At 40.2% G+C, this 14,426-nt stretch overlaps 1 protein-coding gene across 1 annotated transcript in view; it reads left to right on the plus strand.

The window, feature by feature from the left end:
- The window catches only part of LOC132770435 (cytochrome P450 2J6-like), a 34,300-nt gene that overhangs the window by 4,750 nt on the left and 15,124 nt on the right, over positions 1 to 14,426 (plus strand). The window contains exons 2-6 of the mRNA XM_060767375.2: positions 539 to 701; positions 2,326 to 2,475; positions 2,662 to 2,822; positions 8,590 to 8,766; positions 8,930 to 9,077. Coding sequence (XP_060623358.2) covers positions 539 to 701; positions 2,326 to 2,475; positions 2,662 to 2,822; positions 8,590 to 8,766; positions 8,930 to 9,077 — 799 coding nt within the window. The remainder of the gene's footprint in view (positions 1 to 538; positions 702 to 2,325; positions 2,476 to 2,661; positions 2,823 to 8,589; positions 8,767 to 8,929; positions 9,078 to 14,426) is intronic.

A 14,426-nucleotide genomic window follows, 5' to 3' on the forward strand; every position in this document is an offset into this window, starting at 1 on the left:
TGGCAGCCTCACAGTCAACCCTATCTGAAGCATGTACAGAAATCTGTAACCCATCCTCCTCCTCATCATCTTGTGGGAACTCTGGCTCACAAAGCCCACAGGGGTCAGCTTCAGACTCAGAGTCAAGCTGAGTCACAACACTGAGGCCCCTTCTGCACTGCACTTCTCTGTTATTAGCAAGCCTGAAGTCTGAAAAAGAGACAGCACAACCAGGAAACCTTTGTGTAGTACTTGTAGACCAAAAATAACAACGAAAACTTTAAATTGTTGCTAAGTTTAATAAAATATTTGCATTCTAAAAAAAATTAATTGGTGTTAATTCTATGTAATGTAACTATATGAACATAATGTTGCAAGTAAACTTCTGGTTTGTAAGGTAACTCTTTTATTCACCTCTACCTTCTACTTTCTATTTTTAGTAATTGTTTTTTTTGGGGGGGGGGGAGGGCAAAATACTGTTTGCTTACACTTGAAAAGTACCTTGGGCCGGCCCTGTGTGTTTATAGTTTTTTTCCTCCTTGCTTTGATCCAAACGCAGGCAGCAAAACAATATGGAAATGTTTTCACTTTTTGGCTGGGCAATTTTCCAATGGTAATCCTGTCTGGATTTGATGCTGTTAAAGAAGGGCTGGTCGATCACTCAGAGGAATTATTGGATCGGCGGGCGACTCCTTTTTTTGAAAAAATAACACAAGGAAAAGGTAAGTGGTGAAGAGTTGCACCAGACTTTTCCCTGGGGATATAATATGAGGACAAGGGAAGATTTTTATCTTTTAGAAACTGCACTAAGAAACAACAACACTTTAAGCAAAAGCAGTTTGTTCTTATCCAGAGAAGAGGGGAAACCCAATGATCTGCATCTTAAGACTGTCTCCGGCATACACAATCATCTGAAAAGCCCCCCTTTTTATATCATTTTCAGGTGTATCTCAACCCATACCAGATGTTTTCCACATTCCTTTCAGTTCTTGGTCATAACAGTGACAGACAGTTCCTCTTAGGTGTTGGTACCGGTACACCATATTGTAACAAATTGGGAGGTATCCTTTGTGGTTCCCAATTCAATTCATCATTTTGAAGAGATAATCTCCCAGATGCAGGCACTCCCTTGTTTGTACCTGTAGAGAGGTATCCTTGTTGTCTACAATCCATCAAGATTCAAAGTTAATTTCATGGATCAACTATTCCTTACCTTGTTTGCCAAAAACTCTCCATACCAGGAGTTCTTAATCTTCCTAATGCCGCAACCCCTTAATACAGTTCATCATGTTCAGGTGAACCCAACCATAAAATTATTTTTGTTACTACTTCATGACTGTAATTTTGCTACTGTTATGTATCATAATATAAATATCTGATATGCATGATGTATTTTCATTCACTGGATGAAATTTGGCACAAATACCCGATATCCCCAAATATGACTACTTGTGTGTTTGTGTGTGTGTGTGTGGGGGGGGGGGGAGATTGATTTTGTCATTTGGGAGTTGTAGTTGCTGGGATTTATAATTCACCTACAATCAAAGAGCATTCTAAGCTCCACCAATGATGGAATTGAATCAAACTTGGCACACTAACTCCCATGACCAACAGAAAATACTGGAAGGGTTTGGTGGGCATTGACCTTGAGTTTGGGAGTTGTAGTTCACCTACATCCAGAGAGCACTGTGGACTCAAACACTGATGAATCTGGACCAAACCTGGCACTAATAGCCAATATGCCTAAACATGAACACTGGTGGAGTTTGGGAAAAATAGATCTTGACATTTGAGGATTGTAGTTGCTGGGATTTATAGTTCACCTACAATCAAAGACCATTCTGAACCTCACCAATGCATTAGGCAAAGCTTCCCACACCAAACCCTCATGACAACAGAAAATACTGCATTTTCTTATGGCTTTTGGTGACCCCTCTGACACCCCCTCGAGACCCCTCCAGGGGTCCCAACCCCCAGGTTGAGAAACGCTGCTCCATACCATCATGCATTGTGATTTTCCATTTGCTTTTCTTCTTTCTTCAGCTTTTCAGCACAAATACTCATATTTATCACAACACCAGACTTCTAGAAATAGCATTGTTATATTCCTGCTCAATTGTATCCTCAGAGGTCGGTGACTAAGTTTCTGCTTTTTGAGATCTTGAGATTTCAGAAATCTGGAAAAAGGAGACTCGAGTTGTATGTTGTAGCTTTTGAAATAATGTGCAATGTTTGGATGCATTAGCACGGGCTTTAATAAAGCTTGCCTATTCCAGGGTAGCCACCCAGCCTTATCTGACTTGAATTTGTGGGCAATAATTGCGTATTGAATCTTGATGCCCTCAGGTGTTGGATTCGCAAGTGGTCATGCCTGGAAGCAACAGAGACGGCTTAGCCAAATGGCTTTGGCGAAATTGGGAGTCGGAAAAAAAACCATGGAAGACAGAATAGAAGATGAAGCCCAGCAGCTTGTAGAGATTTTTGCAAGTGAAAAAGGTTTGTAACATGAGGAGATGATGCTGGCAGAAGCCAATATCTCTTTGGTGTGAAATTTATCATATTTCATTGATTTTTTTATATAAAAATAAGTGGGCAGGAATTCCATTAGTTCCTTTTTCCAAAAGGAAATCAATTTCACAGGATTAAGAAGTTGAACTGATATTAACCAGACATCATTTGCAGGGAAGCCATTTGATCCAGCATTGATCATCACCAATTCAGTCTCCAACGTGGCAACTTCCCTGATTTTTGGATACCGGTGGTCCATTGAAGACCCAACCTTCAAGAAGCTGGTTAAATCCATTGAGTATATCTTGAGTTATGGACTAACTATCTTTGCCCTAGTAAGTAACCCTGCATCTCTGATTTCATTCAGTTAAAGAGATCTTCCTTAGGAAGATCTATTTAACTTAGGAACATTCAGAAAACCTTATCAGTAGTGGTTTGACTGTTGGACCTCATCAAGAGAGGCCAGAAGAAAGCCTGAAGAAGTAAACCCTTGCAAATTATACTAGGAAAGTAAATATTTGACTATTTCATTCTCAAGTATGAAGATAAATGCTTCCAAGGAACACTGCATACATTCCTATTGGCATTTGGCACCAATACATATCTGGTACTCCCACCAGTGACCAGTTAAGCATTTCCACAACTGAGTAAAGGGATTCTGTAATGCCTCTCCTTCATGGCTTGGTATATTTAAAGTTATATAGCATTACAGATCAAGTAAGATCTCAAAGTATTTCTGAGAATAATTCTGTACAGAAGTGGTTACCAATCTTTTTTTGACCAGGGACCACTCTCCAACATTAGTACCAAAAGGGTTATGAATCAGTTTTTGGTCAACTTTAGATTTGGTTTGGGGTGCTCATTCAGAAAATTGGATTAGATAAACAACATCAGCTCTAGTTTCTGATACAGAACATATGACATGGGCAGGCGGCGCAAAAAAGAGTGGAAATAAAATAAAATAAAACAAAGAAGGAGGAGGCCTGTGGACCAGATTTTTGTCCTTGTGACCCACAGGTTAAGGACTACTGCTGTACAGAAAAAACATACGTGGTTTTTATGTGCATGAATGTAAAAATCTGTGAGCTTGTGCAAGGGAAATAGCTATGAAGAGAGAGGGTTTCTACTCGGACTAGAGCAGACATGGGTAAACTTTGGCCCTCCAGATGTTTTTGACTTCAGCTTCCACAATTCCAAAACATTTGGAGGGCCGAAGTTTGCCCATGCTTGCTCTAGAGCATCCTAGTTATAGAGAGGAATATTGAAATCATCTGGCAGAAACATTAGCCAAGAAAACCAAACACATGTTTCTCTGCAAGGATTTTTCTGAATGGATGCTGTGGGTATGGGTGAACTCAAGTCTACTCTTGAAAGGCTGCATATCACTTCCAGCATGTGCTTTACTCCCCCCCCCCCCCAGTATCTCAGTAATTATGTGAATACAGCAATGTAATTTAGAAAGGATTAGTATGCAGATTTATACTTTTATCTATTTGTAGGATATTAGTTCACAGGAAAACAAAGAAAATGTAATTATTTGTTATCAAAACGTTTTAATTTTGTCGAAGCAAGACTGATTCCTTCAGACATAGGTAATGGTAACACAAGGAACATTGTATAAAATGCACTTTTTATAAAAAAAAATTCCAGAATAACATAAAAATTGTTCACTGAAATTCCTCATCTATGTTTCCTACATCAAAATATAGAAAAGCTGAAAAACAGCTTGAGGTAAGATTTTTAAAATTCAAATGGCATTTTGTAAAAAAAAAAAAAGCTATACAGACATCCTAGTAACGTGGGAAGTTACCTACCATCAATATAAAGTATTATGCTAAACATTTTCCCCAAATGAATTTTTTTACAAAGTACAAAAGGCTAGCAACACAAGACAGATTTAGTACAATACTGCACTTACTTGTCTCAGTTCACGTACAAATGACACCTCAATTTTCTGCTTTGGATTAGCTGTTACTGCCTGCACTGGAACAGTTAACCTCAGTATTTGGCTGTCTTCCAGATGGTGAGTCAAGACCTGATACAAGAGAGGGCCTAACTGCCTGAGTAACTCGCTGGGTATAAAACAAAATGTAAGCCTGGATCTTGCATACTTCTTCCATAGTGCACACGTTGAGCTTGGAATCATTGGAGTGTACCCAGAATCCTCCATCTGAATTGCAGCAATAGGCAGTGTAATGTCCTGATCCAAATCCTTTTCCATGATGCATTACCACAGCAGACAAGTCATAGAGAAAGCAGTCTGGAACAAGGGACTTCAGGGGTTCTCTGCAGCAATAGGGCTCCATATTTAGTATCTGGTTGAAGGTGACATGTACACCAATCTTCTAACGGTGATTGCGTCCTGACCATCTGAACCGCTTAAGGTGTAACCGCAAAACTTGAGGTAGCTGGCATACCATAAGCTGTTTTTGTGCTTTGTTGCACTGATCACAGGCATATATCTTCCCTTCCAAAGCTTCTGTTTCTGTAAACTTGGCCAACATTTCAGTCAACATGCATGTGCTTTACCCATCCTCCTACTCTCAAATGTTTAAAGAGACTCGGAAACTATCCAGAATATATCAAAAACAAGACAAAAGAGAAAAATAACTCCCAGGAAAATATATAAATGAAAGAGTTTACAGCATGGTCTGGTGAAACCAGCTAAACAAGTTCAGAGTGAAACAGACCAAAATTATGAGTAGGGATTGGAGAGAAATTATTTCTGTCTGCAAAGTGAACTAATATGACATGTATGGGCGTGCATTATCATGATTAAGTTTCATGGAACGAAGTCTTTCAGTAGTCTCTTCTTTCTTGTTGCCTCCTTAAGTTTCTTAAGTGTGGTTATATAGGTTTTGCTGTTGATTGTGGCACCATGTTTTGGAAAAATCAACAAGAAAAAGACCCTGTGTGTTTCAAAACACTGAAAACCCCCACACATCATTTTTTACAACCCAGGAGATTGCAAAAATGGGCTGGTCGGTAGTGCCTTGCCTACCCTACAGCCCTGATTTTCCCCCTTCTGAGTTTTACCTGTTTGGACCTCTGAAAGACAATCTACATAATGACTTGAATGATGGTAAAACAGCTTTAAAATCATGGGTCACGAAGCAAAACCCTGAATTTTTTCAAAATAGTTTTGATGCCTGGGTTAAATAATGTTGCAAAACTTTTTGGAAAACACAGTATCCCTTTATCCATGAGCTTAAGAACCATGGTTTCATTTACCTATAAGTCAAAAAACATTTCAACCACAAGTGTTTATGGGCCTCTGTAAACCCTCAATTATGACCAAAAGCACTGGTATTTCTTCAACAAACAGCCTTCCCAGGCCAGTAATGGAAAACAAATTCTCAGGTGCTCATTGTCGTTTGTATTTTTTATTCTTTAACATTTCATGATTATCCTGATTTCTGCAAGGCACATCATGCTGGTCTTTATATGATGTATTGATGTTCTTCAGGGTGTGCACTAGAATACTCATACATGACAACAATACAAAAACATTCACGATGTAGGAAAGGAGAACACATATTTCTAGTTCAGTGATTCTCAACCTGTGGGTCCCCAGTTGTTTTGGCCTTCAATGATGATAAACTTATAAACTATTATTTGTATGCTGCTCTATCTCCCTGAGGAGACTCAGGGCGGTTTCCAACATAAGTAAAGCATTCAATTACCAACACAGAACCATACAGAATAACTATTAAAATACATTGACATAATACTATAAAAACAGCCATACATATTTAAAATTAAAAGCCTGTTCCAGTACTAATTTCCATCAGGCAAAAGTTGAATTACCAATGGCTAGAATTTCAGAGTGGGCCTAGACAACTATGAGAGGGCTGGGTTCATGCAACGAAGTAGCCTAGGGCCAAGGGAGTGAGCAGAGTGCATGCAGCTTCCTATCTGAATGTCAGGGTGGGGCCTGGGGCTACTTATTTCCATGGCCTGCTGAACAGCTATGGGAGGGCTTGGCCAATGGGGAAGCATAAGGCCGGGGAAGTGGCCAGGGTAGGGCCTGGGGTATTCATTTCCAAAACCTGCTGAAGAGCTGTACTAGGGTTGGGCCAGGGCTAGTACCATGAGGTAGCATAGGGTTGGGTTTTAAAAGGGAATTTTCAGAGATACTCCCAATGCCCACATGTCCTGATTTACTGTCATGTTGGCTTGTTTCTGCAGAGGGCCTTTGCTTACAGAAAATGCTGATGGTTTGAGAAAACATTGCTGCAGAGAGGAAGTTACTTATCAAGGATAACCGTACATTCAAACAAAACCAGCTAGCCAGTGGCTTGTTAGAATTCCCAAGTTTCCCAGTCGCTCTGGAGTTATATTTACAACAGAATAACAGATAAGATTGATTCATTATGGTCAGAGAACATTAGACTATAGTCAGGGGCGGCTCAGCCCATTACGCAAAGTAAGCATTTGCAGTATAGTTGATTTTGCCCAGGGGCGCTCTTGAGGCACTCTTGGGGGAAAATAGACCTTGACATTGTAGTTACTGGGATATATAGTTCGCCTACAGTCAAAGAGCATTCTGAACTCCACCAATGATGGAATTGAACCAAATCTGGCACACAGAACTCCCATGATGAACAGAAAATATATATATTAGTGATTGGTTGGGGGGGGGGGCGCCAAAATACTGTTTGCTTACCATTGAAAATTACCTAGGGCTGCCTCTGACTATAGTTGTGCCATTGTTAGGGTCCCCATGTGTGCTATCATGTCAATCAAAATAATAAAGAACCAGTAAGGTAGCTTAGACCAAGGAAATGATTTGTCTTTGGAAACCAGCGAGAATTTATATTCAATTTACTGCCAAAAAAGATAAAACTCTGCAGCCCCATTGGATATCACGACAAACCCTTTGATTGCATTTCTGTATGCATGTTTGCTGCTATTGCTATGGCCACGCAATAAAGCCTTTGTAGTAAGAATCCAACTTATGGCTTCTTCCTTGCATGGCTACATTGGGGCATTGAGGACTTGTGCATTTGGAGTGCCTACATCAGTGTCACTTCAGGGGAAGTGGGTAAAGTGCAGAGCAGAAACCTAGCTAATGGCCAGGGTAGGACCTGGGGCTAATCATTTTCAAAAGCCTGTTGGAACCACCAGGTTTTCAACTCCCAGAAATCCTAACAGCTGGTAAACTGGCTGGAATTTCTGGGAGTTGTAGGCCAAAACATCTGGGGACCCACAGGTTGAGAACCAGTGTTCTAGTTAAATACACATGAATTTCTAATAGTTTGTACTATGAGTTACTACGAGGGTGACACCAACCCTAGCGATGCCATTATTTGCTTCTATTGTACACAGACCAACATTTCACTTATGAAAACTGGAGAATATGTGGCCAAGACAACATCAAATGTGATCAAGACAAAAAAAATTATGAGAAATAATACTCAAAGTGGAAAGATCACGATAGATCGCTTTAGATTGAGCCTTACTCTTCCCTCTTGCTGAGTGAGGGCAAAAGTAATTTACACTCCAGTATTGGAAGGAAGCTGAAAACAAAGATGGAAATGTACTAGTCAAAAAGTAAAGCCGGGAAATGGAAAAGCAGCTGAGAAAATGGGAGAACAGAGAATTACTCAGGAAGGGAAAGTTCAGAATATATTGTGGAAGAAAATTATGGAAGAAGGAGACAGGTATCCTCCTCACCTCCATTCCTTCTTTACAGTCAAGAAATTTAGTTATCTCAAAATAATTTGTGTGTGTCCAGGCCCGTAGCCAGGATTTCATTTCGGGGGGGCTAATTTTTTTTCAGGGGGTTTTCAGGGGGGGCTGAGTTTCGGGGGGGGGCTGAGTCTGAGTGAAAGAGGGTCTAGCCTAGCAAACCTTTTGTATTGTTACTCCAATACCCCCATGCATATGGGATATATTGAATATGGTGATCAGATCATGATATGAATAAACATAACAGTTTAAATAATGCACCAGTAAGGTCTTTTCGCGAACCACCATGAGAATTTCACCCCCCCCCCCCCGGCTACATGCCTGTGTGTGTCAAACCTGCTTTGGCCAATGAACTGTCTTTCCTTGCCTCCTCCGTAATAATGGCAGGCTTTTTGCTTTCATCTGTTGTAGCTGTATGAATTGTTCCCATCAATCATGGACCACCTTCCAGGGCCTCATAAGAAGGCATTTGAGAGCGCAGAGGTCCTGCTTTCACTATCAAAGGAAGAATTACGGAAACATAAGGAGCAAGAGCCCACACAGGAGCCACGGGATTTCATTGATTACTTCCTGCTTGAAATGGAGAAAGTAAGTACTGGATCGGCTTTCTATCCATCTTTAAATGGGGTTATTATACGTCAACAGGTGATATTCAACTTCAAGATGTCCACACATATACAAGAGTAAAAGCAGCATTGAGGAGTGGTTTTCTGATCAGTCAAAAATTCGACTTCACATTTTATATTTTCAGGAGAAGAATAAGAATGATCCTACCTCTGCCTTGGATGAAGAGAACCTGATTCACTCAATTTACGACATCCATTTTGCTGGATTGGAAACTACCACCACAGTTATGAAATGGGCAGTCCTCATTTTGGCAAATCGTCCCGATGTCCAAGGTAAAAATTGGAATTGTGCAACACAAAGAAGAGGCTACTACCGATCTCACTTGTGCCAACAGTATTTTTTAAATAGAAATGTTGTAACTATCACAGGATATGTGCTAAATGAAGGAGGAAAACAATCATATCCAGTTTCTCCACTAATAGTGTTTCCCACTGAAGAGAATGAGGTTATCTCCTGGAATCTCCTGAAATATTGCATGCTAGGCAAATAAATGGGTCGACAGCCACTTTAGAAATTATATCTCTACTTTCGATGTGAACCTTCTGCAGGAAACTTGGGCCATAGATAATATTGCTCTAAATGGCTTTGTCACTTATTCCCTGAATGCCAGCCAGCTTAATTCAAAAGGCCGGGCAATTGGGGGGGGGGCATTGCTATTCTAGTGCCCACCTCATTGTTGGTCATCATTAACACCTTGGACAAATGAGTCACCTTCTCTGGAGGTTTTTAAGCAAACCACCTTCTGTGGAGGTTTTCTTAGATATATGTTTTTCTATCTTGTTCATGGAAATTTTAAATGTGTTCAATGGTTAGCAGAGTGAAAATAAAACAGAATTTTCTAGACTCCCAGTTCCTGCATGGAAAACTTCCAGTTTATGATTAGTTGAACAAATAGAAGTTTTGTGGACAAACGAAGAAGGAATGTGGGTTGGACTTCCGGTGAAGGCATCATGGTGGCAGCCACAGGTCACCAAAGCTCCTAGTTATCCGGTGGACCTGCTCCCTTCCAAATGGAGGGTGTCTGATAGAAGACTCCCCAGTCTGGTGGTAAGAGACCAGGCTGGCTGCAAACCTCTCCCGAGGGCACCTGGAGGGGGGCAAACCTTCCCTCAAGGAGGTCCGTCGAACCTTTGGGAGCTCAACTGAGGTGCATCCGTGGAAGGAGGAGTAGGGCTCGCAGAGCCCCTGCAAAGCCGACTGCCTTCATTTTAAAGAGTGAAGAATAGACAGAAGACAAAGAAAGAAACTTAAAGGAAAGCAAGTGACGCGAGAAGCAGAAGCTGCAGCCGCAGCTCCCTTTAGGGGAGAGAGAGAGAGAGAGAGAGCAGCAGAAAACGAAGCAAAAAGAAGGAAAAAAGAATGACTTAAGATACCAAACCTAAATTCCAAAACCAAGACCAAACAAGGGAAAAAGACAACCCAAAAGCAGTGAGAGAAATAGGAAAAGAGGAGGAAGAGAGAAGGTCCAGAAAAAGAGAGAGAGTAACAAACTTGCATCCTACCTGCCCTGTGCCTTTAAGAAAAAGAAAGCAAGCCCCGAGAAAATGGAAGCAGCGAAGGTAGGAGAGCACATCACAGGAAGGGGCGGGACCAACGTGCGTGACGCGCCAGAAGGGCAGAAGCAAAGCAGAAGAAGGGCAAAGTAGGGCAAGCTAATTAAAATAAATAAATAAATAAACAATAATAATAATAATAATAATAATAATAATAATAATAAATAAAATAAAGTCAAATAAATTAAAGGGGCAGGGAGAGAAAAAAAGAATAATTTCCAGTTGAACTACAGGAATAAGTCGAGAAAAGAGAGAAGAGAAATAAGAGGCAAGAGGCTAGAAAGAAAACAAGTAAGGTGATTGACAAAGGTCCTGCATACAGAAACATAGTGAGAAAGCAAAACAGAGGAGAAAGAAAGAAGGAAAATAAACAATAAATAATAATAATAATAAATTAAACACAAAAACACAAAATTATAAAGAACAAATAAATAATAATAATAATAATAAATAATTAAAAAATAAAAAAGGAAAGAAAAGAGAAAGAGAGCGACAAGCAAAGATGTGGCGGCAAAAAATGTGATGTGGCGGCAAAAAAAGCCAATGGGATTTTGGCCTGCATCAATAGGAGCATAGTGTCTAGATCTAGGGAAGTCATGCTATCCCTCTATTCCGCCTTGCTTAGACCACACCTGGAATATTGTGTCCAATTCTGGGCACCACAATTCAAAAGAGATATTGACAAGCTGGAATTTGTCCAGAGGAGGGCGACTAAAATGATCAAGGGTCTGGAGAACAAGCCCTATGAGGAGCGGCTTAAGGAGCTGGGCATGTTTAGCCTGAAGAAGAGAAGGCTGAGAGGAGATATGATAGCTATGTATCAATATGTGAGAGGAAGTCATAGGGAGGAGGGAGCAAGCTTGTTTTCTGCTTCCCTGGAGACTAGGATGCGAAACAATGGCTTCAAACTATAAGAAAGGAGATTCCATCTGAACATGAGGAAGAAATTCCTGACTGTAAGAGCCATTCAGCAGTGGAACTTTCTGCCCCGGAGTGTGGTGGAGGCTCCTTCTTTGGAAGCTTTTAAACAGAGGCTGGATGGCCATCTGTCAGGGTTGATTTGAATGCAATATTCCTGCTTCTTGGCAGGGGGTTGGACTGGATGGCCCATGAGGTCTCTTCCAACTCTTTGATTCTATGATTCTATGAAAGAAGAAAGGAAGCAAACAGTTCGGAAAAAAACCTGAAAAAAGACCAAGAGAAAATTCACCAGAAGAAAATGATGTATTACTGGAAATGAGGTTGGCGAATCAGGACTATTCGGAGGAAGAAATATGCAAGGATGGTGAAAGTCTTCTCTGATAATGTTAAGGGGCTGAACAGCCCAAATAAAAGGAAACTTATGTAACAAAAATTGGTAGTTTTGATATTATTGCTCTATAGGAAGTACATATTAAACAAAACCTTGAATCCCATCTTATTCAAAAACAATTAGGAAAGGAGTATTATTCATTAGCTCAAGAAAAGAAGAGAGGAGTTGTATTGTACATAAAAGAGAAAGTAAAACCAGAACTGGCTTTTAAGGATCAGGAGGGTCGGGTCATAGGTGTCAAAGTAAGGATAAGCAATCAAACTTCACTATTATGTAATATCTATGCCCTGGTCGGATCTAAAAACGTAAATTTGTAGATTACTTAAAAAGAAATATTCAGGACCAAGAATATGAAAATTTGATAATTCTAGGAGACTTCAATGGGGTGATAGAAAACCAGATGGATAGGTCAAAAATAATAATAAAACAAGTTTATTTTGAACAAAGCGTATGGTTGCAGGCTGTTGGTTTACTTGGAATAACTTAGAGAACTTGTAGAACTTTAAATGTAACTCGGTTTGCAATACAGTTCACACTTCTGGATGATACAACTTGTAATTGACTTTTACTGTGGTGAAGCACTTTCTTAAACAATGTTTCCTGAGGTGAATAGCCTTCCTGTTTGATCCTTTCGTGATCAAACCCCAGATCTCTAGTTCATTTCTAACTAGTGATCTAAACAAGCTTCTCTTAGTCCTCTCTGACTAATGAAACTAATTAAGTTTCCCCTTCAGCCTTCCTAAACTGAAGAAACCTCTGACTATTCACAAACACTGCTTCTCTACTTCCCACTCTCTCTCTCTCAACTGCTAACTCCGACTCCAAACCCCCAACTGACTGCTTTTTTTCAAACGCAGATAGATTTCTCTCACTAGGCTCCGCCCACTTTCCACTCTCTCCTGCCTGGTCTCCTTGGCAACGCCACAGTGAATACAACCAGTTAGTTCTAGTTTTCAGCTACTGTTACCAAACAAATAGTTAAACAGTTCAAATACATATACCTAGTTTCAATAACTTCCTTACAACAGTAATAGAGAATTTCCTTTACTTAACGTCAGCTGAGAGAACTCTTTTAGCACAGAAATGGTGCTTAAAAGATATCCCCTCATTAGAGAATTGGATATCCAAAGTAAGAGATCATATGGACATGGACATATTAACTTCCCATCTTAAAAACCAGACAGAGACATACATAACGGATTGGTCTCTCCTAAAAGAATTTCTGCGAGAGCTGAAGACAAATTGCCCTGAATAAAGGACATTAAAAAAAATGAAAATGAAGATTGATGATGCTGCAGGCTTGCTGGACGGGAAGACAATTTTCAATCCCCAACCCCATTCCCAACCTTCCCTTCTCTTTATCCCCCCATTACTGCAACTCCTCCCAATTTTTCCTATCCCTTAACTTTTTTTAATCTATAAAATCTATGTTATCCTTCAATAAAAAGTATTTTTAAAAAAGAGAAGGAATGTGGGTTGCTGTAAGTTTTTCGGGCTATATGGCCATGTTTCAGAAGCATTCTCTTCTGATGTTTCGCTCACATCTATGGCAGGCATCCTCAGAGGTTGTGAGGTCTGTTAGAAACTAGAAAAATTGGGTTTATATATCAGTGGGTGAAAGAACTCTTGTCTGTTGGAGGTAGGTGTGAATGTTTCAATTGGCCACCATGATTAGCATTTAATGGCCTAGCAGTTTTCTAGAACTGGCTTCTTACTGCCTGGGGAATCCTTCGTTGAGAAGTGATTAGCTGTCCTGGATGATCTGTTTATTGTCTGGAGTTCCCCTGTTTTTAAATGTTCCCCTGTTTTTGAATGTTCTTCTTTATTTATTGTTATGATTTTAGAGCTTTTAAATACTGGTAGCCAGATTTTGTTTATTTCCATTGTTTCTTCCTTTCTGTTGAAATTGTCCACATTCTCATTGTGGATTTCAATGGCTTCTCTGTGTAATCTGACATGGTGGTTGTGAGAGTGGTCCAGCATTTCTGTGTTCTCAGATAATATGTTGTGTCCAGATTGGTTCATCAGGTGCTCTGCTATGGCTGACTTCTCTGGTTGAAGTAGTCTGCAGTGCCTTTCATGTTCCTTGATTCATGTTTGGGCAATGGTGCATTTGGCGGTCCTTCTGTAGACTTGTCAACAGCTGCATGGTATAGGTATTTACAATATTTTTATACTGCTTTCCTCACCCCTGAGTGGACTCAAAGTGGTTTACACAAAAATATTGGCATAATTCAATGCCTGACATACATAAATCAAAATTCAAATCAACAACATATAACTAGGCATAAAAGCAATAGGACAATTCACCATAAAATAAAATCAAAGGGCATTTAAAACATGAAATATAAGAATTAAAACACCTAATAAAAGCATTAAAATCACATGATCCGACTCGTAGACCGGGCTACTCCAAATGTCGATTGCACATATTCCATATTTGCTTCTTGTACTTCATTATTTTACTAGTCAAAAGCTTGGTTCCATAACCCTGTCTTTGTTCTCTTTCTAAAGGCCAGGAGGGAGGCCGCTAGTCTATTCTCACTGGGGAGAGAGTTCCAGAGCTGAGGAGCCACCACTGAGAAGGCCCTGTCTCTTGTCCCCACCAACCGCATTTGCGAAGCAGGTGGGACCGAGAGCAGGGCCTCCCCAGAAGATCTTAGCCTCCTTGATGGTTCATAGAGGGAGATACGTTCGGACAGGTAAGCAGGACCGGAACCATAGGGTAAAGCCAGCACTTTGAATTGTGCTCAGTA

Source organism: Anolis sagrei, chromosome 3, assembly GCF_037176765.1.
Source record: "Anolis sagrei isolate rAnoSag1 chromosome 3, rAnoSag1.mat, whole genome shotgun sequence".
In the NCBI taxonomy this organism is placed as follows: Eukaryota; Metazoa; Chordata; class Lepidosauria; order Squamata; family Dactyloidae; genus Anolis; species Anolis sagrei.